Raw genomic sequence first — 11,805 nt, 5'->3', positions numbered from 1 at the left:
TTGAATCACATTTGAAGATTACATGACATGACATGCGATTTAAAATGTAGATTTATTTGAAGTTGATGCTTTTATCCATTTTGACATGTTATTGTACTTACCATTTGCTACTGAACCTAATTGCATCATCTGGACACCATTTGTTCACATAAAATCATTCATAATTTTCTGTTATTGTAACATAATGAAAGAGGGGTAATATATATTTCACACAAATTTTGTGTGCAATATATTTTCCAAAAATTCTTTGTGCATGACATTAATTCTATCTTTAATTAAATACCGGACTATCAATATTCGCATATATATTTTATTGAAGTTTGGCAAAAGTATATTGTTAACATATCAAAATGTTTATTATTGACGATAATAATATCGACACATTATCAATTACATGTAGACAATTCTATCTTCATTGAAGATCAAGTGCTTGATACATAGCCAGACTATAATAATCGATACGTTACCAATTACATGTCGAGAGTCTAACCTTTATTAAAGATCAAACGTTTAATATAGAGCCGGACTAATTATCGACACATTGCATGAGAGTCCTATCTTTATTAAAGACCTTGTCCTTTCTATAGTTCATATATATATGTATGCTCATCATGGGCAGAAAGTAATGAGGTAGTTAGGTCCACCACTGCACGTAAATAAACCCTTGTTGTCATCATAAGCATAGCTGTAAGCGTCGGGGCATTGGTCATGGAATATCTGAGAGTAATTTGTTGGTGGGCATTTCTCTTTAGTTTCTTGAGGCGGAGTGCAACAGTACTGTGGGTCACCGAATTTAACACATGCGCTCAAGCAGGCAACCACGCTCCCATCGGACCCTATCTTTTGCAGGTCAGTCGGACAAACTGCGTTCACATTCGCCGCGCAACTACCCGTCTTGCAGGTGCCGGTACCGCCTTGTGGAGTCACAGACATGGGCAAGTTGAAGCCATCAACAAGACTAACATCGTAGAAATCTTGTCCTCCGCCTGCTGCAATAGTGAATTCCGCTAAAGTTGCCGGCGGAATGCCAGTCTTACCGTTGCACATGAGCTGACCAGAGTCACAGTCTGCGGTTTCGCAGACGAACTTTCCAGAGGCGTCCGTGGAGCATCCAGTTCGGGCCCAGAAGCGACCGCTCCATGGCACCGGAGTGTCTAGCTGGAAGTTAGCTTGGGATGCTAACTCGAACCCTGTGGTTGATAATTGAGGATTTCCAAAGGAGGCTGGCCAGACCGTGTAGGGGCAATTGTAATTGACTTTTCTTGTATTATCTCTTGCTAATAATTTGCTTTCTATTAGTCAAATATCAAATTAGTCCCCAATTAAATTTTCTTGTAACTTTTTACCCAACCTAGTGCTTCTTTCAGAATATCCTCACCAAAGGGACTATTGGTCGTGGTATCAACGTGGGGCTGCATTACATGAATTTGGTTGCAAATAATATGCACAACTAATCCATTAACAGACCTCAATTTGTTCCACTTGAATGATATCTTCACATCACAGAGCTCAAAACCCTAAACTAGACTAAGCACAAAATCACCAAGCTTAAACCCAAAACATGACTGAGCAAAATCACCAAGCTCAAAACCATCAAATAGACTGAGCACAAAAACATAGAGCTCAAAGATAGTTTCATACAACTTTTCAGTTCAAAATATCTTCACAAAGCAGACAACATAAGTGTATTCTAGATTGCAAAAACAGAGTGGGATTTTGATCCCACATTACTTGCAGCAGGTTGAGTCCCTCCATTTCTAGCCAAACCTCCTCTAATAGCCTACAATTCAGAGAAACCAAGAAAATCTGAATTAGTGAAGCAAGGAATTCAAAGTAATCAACCAAATCATAATAAAGAAAGCAGCCTTTGCCTATAGCTTAGCCTTTCTTAAGAGACTGCTGGGTTGAGCTGCTTGCAACTTCCCTTCCTCTTCCCGTTCAACTTCTTGCTCTTGCACTTCATCTTCCTGTTCCCATTGAACTGCTTTCTTCCACAGTCAGTTGAATTATGTCCTACTCCTCTCCACAACTCTGAGCAATGTATTATAATATACCATATCTAAGTTTATTTGCACCCTTTGGGATTTCATATGTGACGATTGTATAGCGAATATTAATATATCTTTGAGTCGGTGTCTTTTAAGGGTAGTTAGGGCTTTTACTTATCGAGGGCATCTTTATATGTCTATATATTGTAAACGTACAGCAGCTTTATTATCCTATCGATTTGTGAATACATTGGCATTCTCTGCTTCTGCTTGAATTGTTCACATGGTATCAAAGCGATCCTCCTAGGTTGCTGCTGGTTTTTTTGTTCTTCCTCCGTTATGCCTTCTTGATTCGTGTATGTGGTGTTTCCTTGTTGATTTGCTGCTACATTTTTTGGTGACGGCTGCTCTTGTCTTCTTGGTTTTTCATTTATTTTGGTTTCCGCTGCTTTTGGTTCTTGTCTCTTCTATATTGTTTTGCACATGGCTAGTGAAAAATATGATTCTCTTCAAGCTATCATTGTCAAATTGCATGGTAGTAATTATTTTTATTGGGACTTTGTTATGAAGAATGATAGGATTTTTTTGTACCTGCGCAATAGGGTTAAAATCACTGAAAATAAGTACTTGCAAGAATACAAGGTAATTGTAGCATAAATGCTCATGCAAGGTCTTTGTCCCCAAAGATTGTTTGACTAATTTGTAATTAAACTAACTCTTAATTAATAATTAAAATAGATTTTATTAAATATTTGAAATTTATGACTTTGAAAAGGTTAAATTAATAATAAAAAAATCTGAAACTTGAGAAATAATAACAGTAAAGAAGAAAACGTTTTTAAAAATAACAATTTAGAGAAAATTAGGGTTTAGCCATCACCGTCACAATCCTATGCAATTCTATCAATTACTTATGAATTTCCACATATATGCTTTGAAGGTTAGGTTTTCCTAATGCATATTTTCCTTGTGATGTTCAAGTGAAAACATATTGAAATTGGTACTTAGGTGACGAGGGGTAAATTTAAAAGATATTCAACCAAGAACGCAACAACCTTCATATGCTCTAGACCTTGACCAAATACTCTTATGACTAGTCAACTGTTAGATATGAATTATACCAAACAATAACATACACAGAGCATACCAAGATGTACCTGCAGGCCTAGAGAATTACTAGTGACAACCTAGGCACTCAGAAGGACCCATCAATCTAGGCATCCCCTGTGCTAGCAACAACTATGGTGAAAGTGTGTGAAGACAATCATAATCAAGTAAACACCAAACAGCAGATAATAATGACTAGTCAACTATAAGGACACAAACCCAGAATTTATACAATGACTAGTCAACCACAATTCATACGATGACTAGTCAACCACCAAGAACACAAACCCATAAATTCATACGATGACTAGTCAACCACCAAGAACAGAAACCCAGAAAAATTACAAAGATGCAATCAGAAATTGTTCACCCAGAAACCCACCATTGGGAAAAACTGGGGGTCATCAACCGACCAGGCAATCCACTAAGTAGAAAAAGATTCTTACAAAGGAACACAAGCAAGCTCAAGCAAAACCTAGATCTATTTAGGAAGATGAGCAATACCTCCTTTGTGCAATCTTCTTCTCCAACTTAGCAAAGCTTGAAGCCCAGTTCTTCATGGAAATGGCAGCTCCTTCTCCAACTCTTTCATCCCATGGCACTAGCTTGCAAGCTCTAACTCATACAGAAATGAAATTTGGATTCATGGAGAAAATGACCAATTTCTTCAAGAAACCATTCTCTTGAAGAAATTAGTCTTGAATCAAACCTAGATATAAATGAGAGTGATTTATGCAGCTAGATGGGATTCAAAGACACATGCAGTTTTTCAAGAGGTAGAATTCATTTCGGAAAAACTCATGAATATCATATATGGTTCTCTTTTGAGCAAAAAGAAGAGAAAGCTTGCAAGCAATCTTTCCAAATCTTCCACCCAAAAGCGACGACTCCAAAAGAGGAAATTGATAGCCTTTAAAGACAAAAATTCCCTTAGGTCAGAATACCCACATGGCAGCAGAGAGAGAAAGGAGAATAGGACAAAAAGGTTTGTTATCCAGCTGGAAATCCTACAGAGTAAGGATGACTAGTCATACGAGAAACAGATGACTAGTCATCATTTTATAAAAACAGTTTTAATGCCATGATATGCAATGCATACTTACCTTTGTCAACTTGCTTGAATCTCCATAGGATAGTTGTTAGTTAAGAACACCTAGAGAAGCTATTCTTAATCTAAGCTTGAGCTTGATAAATAACAATAGAAATCCTATTACAAAGTTTTCAAGGGAAGCCAAAAGAAAAACCCAAAATGCATACATTAACAATCTCCCCCTTTTTGGCTTTCCTTGACAACACACTCTCTAACAACACTCAACCCAAAACCAAACCTAAGGAGATGATGAAATGAAGTACCTGCAAAACAACAACCAAACTCCCAAGCACAAGACAAGCATATTATATCATATAAAGTTGAAGCAATATGCAATGTATGCAATATAGGGTTGAGAGTGTTCTCCCCCTTGTTGATAAGGAAAGAGCAAAAAGGCAAATATAGAGAAACAGTAATCAAGTGAATTAAACACAAGTCACATAATCATATTTGAACAATATGCACATGACACGGTTTGATTACAAAGCAAAACAGCATTTGCTCAAAACAATACAAGAAAACTCCCCCTATCAAGTTGCACAGACTACCCAAGCAAAAAGATCCCCAACCTGTCCAAAAATACTCCCCCTGAGTATCATATAACATAAAGGAATTAACCTTTGATGTACTAATCCAGCAAAATTTCCATAAATAGCCAACAAACACAAAAGTGCATCAAGCTAAAGAGAATAAGAAGTGGAGCACAAGTTGCAAGGAATCATACCTAAGGCAATTAAAATCAAGTGGTTGAATTTAATTTCAATGTGTACACATTACACATAAAGAAACTCCCCTAAAAAGACAGACTTTAAGCAACATATTTATCAAAACAAGGGACAACCAATGAATTTTTCTTTACACACCATAGTGCAAAATCAAGACAAAGCACCAAGATTTCAAAATTTAAGGCATTAATCAATGTCAAATTTGAAGAAAGCACCATGCAAGATGAACCTTAATTTTTTGCTCAAAATTGAGGACATGTGAGAAAGAATACAAGAAATAAGTCTCTAGGTTGTCCAAAAAAAAAAAAAACACAACATAGCTTCCAAAAAGCACAAGGAGAAGAGAGTGGACTATGAAATGGACTAGTCACGCATGTCTAAATTTGAGGTGGCATCAAAAGACCAACAACCTCATAGACACAGCAAGAACAAAAGAGAGCAAATCAATCGAGATAAGGCTTAGGAAGGCAACATTGATGTATGAAAATGATAAAAACAACCAGCAAGAATGTTGGCAAAATACATGCATCTCAAAGAAACTCCCCCAACAAAATAAATTAGCCAACAATCCAAAACTCATATAGCACAACAGACTCATAAGGATTTCAAGATTATATTAGGCTAAATCAATGAATGTGGGACACACAACTTATTAAGATAGGGTCATAGACCAAAGTGGCATCATCCAAACACGACCACACATAAACACAGTACCAGTGTTGAAACAGAAGGTATAAATGAGACAAGGAGAAGACAAGTGAACCTTTGTGTTTTGTGTCATAACCAATGGTCTTGGTTCTTAGAGAGTGAAAATTAATTTCACCAAAAGTCACAAGATCCCTGTTAAGCAGATGACTAGTCAACCACAATTAGCATGAGCATATGTTGACTAGTGAACTCAAGCAATATCATAACAAGCATCAATTTTAGTATCGACCCTGAAGAAGACATGATTTTGATTTTAAAAACACAAACATGAACTAGCAAATATATCAAGTGATCAACGATGTATTAGCTACTATAGCCAAGTCCAAGTCTTCAAGCACAGTGAGTAAGCGAGAGAGAAGATAACCACATGTGCAAACAAAACAATTGCAACTAACTCTGATAGATAGAATATGAATTAGATTTCATGCTCAGAGATAAGGCAAGATGGACAGAGGAGGTTCAGAGCCAAAAGAAAAACACAAGAGATGAAGAAATATCACTCTTGGAGAGACAAGTATATAATAAGCCTTCAAGACATACTCAAAGCATAGACTCAACCTATTTGATTTTCATCACTCAATCTGGCCATTTATTATGTTTGTTATTTGCACATCCCAGACTTAAGTGCTTGAGTGGCCCAATTTTGCGGCTCTTGCTCTAGATTCTTCAATCATATCACCTTATACCTTCCTAGAGTCGTGACTACATTGGTCACACTTCCCCGTTTTTTGTATTTTTTTTTTTGTTTTTTGTTTTTAATAAACAAATTGCCTAAGAGAGTGAGATAAGATAGGAGATTATAACAATGATTGTCCACAATGGATCACAATACTTGTCTCACCAAGAGGACATAAAAACACCAAAAATTTTCATCTAATGGCTCCAAACAAGAAGGGGGAATTATGCACAAATCAGGCAAAGCATAAAATGAATCAAACTTCACACCATCAGAGATCAGAAGAAACAGATGTTTTTGACATTTGCACACCAAGTAAACAAAAATTTATATTTGACTAGTCAACTAAAACGAAGATGACTAGTCAACAGTTCTGTAATGTGCTGAAGATAAGGAACAGACAAGTTAATCAATCAATTGAGCAAAGGCCAATGGACTACCTAAGTGTGACATGTTTCTGAAAGTCCAAGGCCTTGGTGAGTATATCTGCTAGCTGTTTCACAGAGGGAACAAATTCCAAAAATAGAATTTTGTCTTCCACAAGATCTCTAATAAAATGGTGCCTAATGTCTATATGCTTAGTCCTAGAGTGTTGAACAGGATTTTTAGAAATATCTATACCACTCATGTTGTCACAATAGATTAGAAAGCATGATTGAGCAAGACCATAGTCTTCCAACATTTGTCTCATCCAAAAGAGTTGAGTGCAGCAACTCCCAGCTATAACATACTCTGCTTCAGCAATGAATAAAGAGATAGATTTCTATTTTTTGCTATGCCAAGCAACAAGGCTGTTGCCTACATAAAAGACCCTCCCGGAAGTGCTTTTCCTACCATTACTACAACCTGCCCAATCGGCATCACTATACTCAACAAGATTGACACAAGTGTCATAAGTATACTATAACCCAAACTCAAAAGTTCTACTCACATATTTTATGATTCTTTTGACAGCAAACAAATGAGACTCTTTGGGATCACTTTGGAACCTAGCACAAAACTCCTACACTATAGGAAATGTCAGGTCTACTTGCAGTCAAGTATAGAAGGCTTCCTATCTTGCTTCTATAGAAAGTTTTCAACAGGGACAGATGAGCTGAGATTCTGTTCTAATTCTAACAAGAGGCAGATGACTAGTCATCTTAACTTTTTGTAAAAGATGGTAGACAGATTTAAACCTTTGAAAGGTTTCTGATTTTTCAAGCAAGAGTGAGACCAAAATAAACCCAAAGAAGTCATCTACAATGGATAGGATGTATTCCTTGCCACCAAGGGAAAATGTTTGGACAAGAACAACAAGATAAATGTGAATAAGTTCAAAAGAACATGAAATTTTGTTGATCACCCAAGATTCAAAGCACTGTGAGAGAGATGATTGAAAGATATGCATGCAATGTCCACATTTAAAAATAATAAAACAAAAGAACAAGGTGCAAATACATGACAATATATCTAGACTCCATGAAGCACACACAAATAAGAGAATGGTCTAGATACATAAAATAAAGAAACTAGACACCAACATGAGGAAGAACATGGTCTTCCTTCTTGATCCAAACTTGCTTCACTTTTGAGACTTTATGAGGCGAAGAGATAACCTTAGGAAAACCAAATTTTGCAAGTGAAGAATGTTTATCTCTTGTACAAACCACAGACTTTACAGTTGCATACCCCTTAAAAGATGACACATGAGTCTTAAACTCACTTTCTTTGGAAACTTGAGACTCAATCCTAAGGATATGACACCTAGGTCGAATGTGTCCTTTCACACCACAATGGTGGCAGGTAGGCACAAATTTGGATTGTGGAAGAGACGGCTTTCCCTTAGAAACAATATTCATGGAATCAAAACCCAAGTTGAGACCATGAACAAATTTTGGAGCTTCTTGAGTTGACACATCTTTGACAAAGATTGTCTCAAATGATGAAGGTGTAGAAGACTCATTTATATATCCTAAACCTCTTTTATCACCGAACAATTTTTCAAAATTGAGCATTTTATCAATCTTTCCAGCACCAATGGTTAAACCTTGAATCTTTTCTTTTTCCAACTTAAGTTCATGTTCCAATCTTATATTTTCAAATCATAAAGCATCAAAAGATTCAGATTGTTTAACCATGTTGTTTTCAAGTGATTTTATCATCTCAAACAAGTTTTGAACCTCAATGTCTTTCTCAAATAACATGCATTGCAAATCAGAATTTTCAACCACAAACGTATCATGCACGACCACATTTTCATGCTCAACTAATGACTTTTCAAACTCAAATAAAATCAGTCTATGAAGAAACAAGGATTTGTCATTTTCAAGTACATTCAACTTCTTAATCAAATCAGAATTTTCTTTTTCAAAAATGCTAACTTTATGATACAATTCATACATGTCAACTTCATTCTCATACAAGCTATCACTCAACTTCTTTTTGGCCATTTTGAGAGTTTCATTCAGTTCATCAAGTTCCTTGACCTTTTCTTCCATCATGAGATTATGTTCTTTGAAATTACAGGTTTCATTGAAAAGCATATCATACTTTTCACATAGTTCCCTGTATGACTGGTCATCATGTTCCTTGTATGACTGGTCATCTTGCATATCATCTCTAGACATAGATTCTTTCTTAACTACAGGAACTCTAGCAAGGCTAGAGTTATGAACAGAACCAACAAGGGCAAAATTAATTGCCTCTTCATAAGATGAAGTGATATAGTTATTGGAATCATCACTACCATTATCACTCCATTGTGCAATAATTGACTCTTCTCTCCCATTAAACTTTGTCTTGTGGTTATTTGCACATTCCATATCAATGTGACCAGTACCACCACATAGATAGCACTTTACAAGACCTTTCAAACTTTTGTCCTCCCTAAAGCCATAAGAGTCCAAAACATTCATCTCCTTAAAAACATTGTCTTGAGACACACATGTAGACGAACTAGGAAGATTCTGACAATTCCTAGTGACTTTGGTTTTATCTTTGACAACCCTTCTATAATTCTTAACAAACAAGGCAAGTTCATCATGAATGCAAGGAGCAATTTGATCCATTTTTATGTTTGCACACCTAATACCAACTAGCACCCAAAGGATCTCTCTATTTATGTTAAGAGCTGGTGCTCTGATACCAATTGAAATTGGTACTTAGGTGACGAGGGGTAAATTTAAAAGATATTCAATCAAGAACGCAACAACCTTCATATGCTCTAGACCTTGACCAAATACTCTTATGACTAGTCAACTGTTAGATATGAATTATACCAAACAATAACATACACAGAGCATACCAAGATGTACCTGCAGGCCTAGAGAATTACTAGTGACAACCTAGGCACTCAGAAGGACCCATCAATCTAGGCATCCCCTGTGCTAGCAACAACTATGGTGAAAGTGTGTGAAGACAATCATAATCAAGTAAACACCAAACAGCAGATAATAATGACTAGTCAACTATAAGGACACAAACCCAGAATTTATACAATGACTAGTCAACCACAATTCATACGATGACTAGTCAACCACCAAGAACACAAACCCATAAATTCATACGATGACTAGTCAACCACCAAGAACAGAAACCCAGAAAAATTACAAAGATGCAATCAGAAATTGTTCACCCAGAAACCCACCATTGGGAAAAACTGGGGGTCATCAACCGACCAGGCAATCCACTAAGTAGAAAAAGATTCTTACAAAGGAACACAAGCAAGCTCAAGCAAAACCTAGATCTATTTAGGAAGATGAGCAATACCTCCTTTGTGCAATCTTCTTCTCCAACTTAGCAAAGCTTGAAGCCCAGTTCTTCATGGAAATGGCAGCTCCTTCTCCAGCTCTTTCATCCCATGGCACTAGCTTGCAAGCTCTAACTCATACAGAAATGAAATTTGGATTCATGGAGAAAATGACCAATTTCTTCAAGAAACCATTCTCTTGAAGAAATTAGTCTTGAATCAAACCTAGATATAAATGAGAGTGATTTATGCAGCTAGATGAGATTCAAAGACACATGCAGTTTTTCAAGAGGTAGAATTCATTTCGGAAAAACTCATGAATATCATATATGGTTCTCTTTTGAGCAAGAAGAAGAGAAAGCTTGCAAGCAATCTTTCCAAATCTTCCACCCAAAAGCGACGACTCCAAAAGAGGAAATTGATAGCCTTTAAAGACAAAAATTCCCTTAGGTCAGAATACCCACATGGCAGCAGAGAGAGAAAGGAGAATAGGACAAAAAGGTTTGTTATCCAGCTGGAAATCCTACAGAGTAAGGATGACTAGTCATACGAGAAACAGATGACTAGTCATCATTTTATAAAAACAGTTTTAATGCCATGATATGCAATGCATACTTACCTTTGTCAAATTGCTTGAATCTCCATAGGATAGTTGTTAGTTAAGAACACCTAGAGAAGCTATTCTTAATCTAAGCTTGAGCTTGATAAATAACAATAGAAATCCTATTACAAAGTTGTCAAGGGAAGCCAAAAGAAAAACCCAAAATGCATACATTAACACATATATCTAACATGCAATCGGTCTGTGATGTTCAGATCAAATATAAACATGCAAGACTCATTAAGCTTTGCGAAAACTCTTTGAAAGAGCGTGATGTTCGCCTTAAGTGAACGTACAACTACTAATCACAAGAAGCCCTCCTCAATTTCAGGGTGATGTTCCAACAGAAATTGCATCAAATTACTTGTCTAAATATCCTAATGGTGATCAGTCATTAAAATAAATAGATAGTTTTAATCACGGTGATTAATAATTCAAAGCAACATGCATCCATTCATAAGCAAATTAATAAAATTACATGTTCATGCTAAGGCTTATGGCCTCACCCTAGCAATTCGAATTAGTTACGCATACTCATAATTAAAATCGAAGAAAATATCATTAGAATGAATAAGAATGAAAACACCTTAAGGTAGAAAATCTTCAAGAGCCCTAGCAATTACTCTCTGTCTCCAAAATTGCATAAAAGAAAAACTTTTTTTTAAAACTAGGGCCGACTAATCCCTGAGAACCAAGTCTCTTATTTCTACTAGGAAGCTGACTAATAATAAAATATATTAAAACATAAAGTCCAATTAAATTAGGATAAACTGCACAGAAACTTTCCAGCCATGTTTTAGCCTCAAATTTCCTCCAAATCTGGCCTAAGATATCTTGTTTTAAAGATAAGAACGTTCTGAACACATCTCCAAAAGGCCACGAACCCATCCGATGTCACCTTGGGCTCCAAAAACGCAATTCAATCCCAAAACGTCACTATTCCAGCACTGCGCATCGCTCCTTTATTTATTCACAGGAACTCACCGCTTGGTGGACAAATCTGATATTTTGATATTGTCAAGCCAGCTGACTCTCAAACGTCTTCCAATTGGAATTACCCCAAAATTCATCCATTTGTCCACGTTTTGCTTCAGAAGAAGTCGAAAGTCCTATATTGAAAATACAATTTAAAGTATCAAAATTCTTCCAAAATATTAACCAAAATATACTAAGAATAGGG

The 11,805-nt window shown here is 36.3% G+C and overlaps 1 protein-coding gene across 1 annotated transcript; it reads right to left on the bottom strand.

Moving 5' to 3' along the window:
- On the bottom strand, nt 264-1,963 carry LOC18782885 (thaumatin-like protein 2). Its single transcript, XM_020568942.1, has 3 exons — nt 1,898-1,963; nt 1,732-1,780; nt 264-1,292 (listed from the first exon to the last, which is right to left on the bottom strand). Exons 1-3 carry the CDS (start codon nt 1,961-1,963, stop codon nt 610-612), a joined length of 798 nt encoding a protein of 265 aa, XP_020424531.1. The 3' UTR covers nt 264-609.

The sequence above is a fragment of the Prunus persica genome, chromosome G7 (genome assembly GCF_000346465.2).
Source record: "Prunus persica cultivar Lovell chromosome G7, Prunus_persica_NCBIv2, whole genome shotgun sequence".
NCBI classification, from domain to species: Eukaryota; Viridiplantae; Streptophyta; class Magnoliopsida; order Rosales; family Rosaceae; genus Prunus; species Prunus persica.
The sequence above is the reverse complement of the archived record's forward strand: the minus strand, read 5'-3'. Positions and strand labels throughout refer to the sequence as shown.

Excerpts from the sequence above, each read along its gene's own strand:
- LOC18782885 (XM_020568942.1), bottom strand. The coding sequence starts at position 1,963 with ATGAAGTGCAAGAGCAAGAAGTTGAACGGGAAGAGGAAGGGAAGTTGC. Across the intron at positions 1,781-1,897 it reads GCAAGCAGCTCAACCCAGCA|GCTATTAGAGGAGGTTTGGC; the intron begins GTCTCTTAAGAA and ends TCTGAATTGTAG. Across the intron at positions 1,293-1,731 it reads AGGGACTCAACCTGCTGCAA|AAAGCAAATTATTAGCAAGA; the intron begins GTAATGTGGGAT and ends TTTGACTAATAG.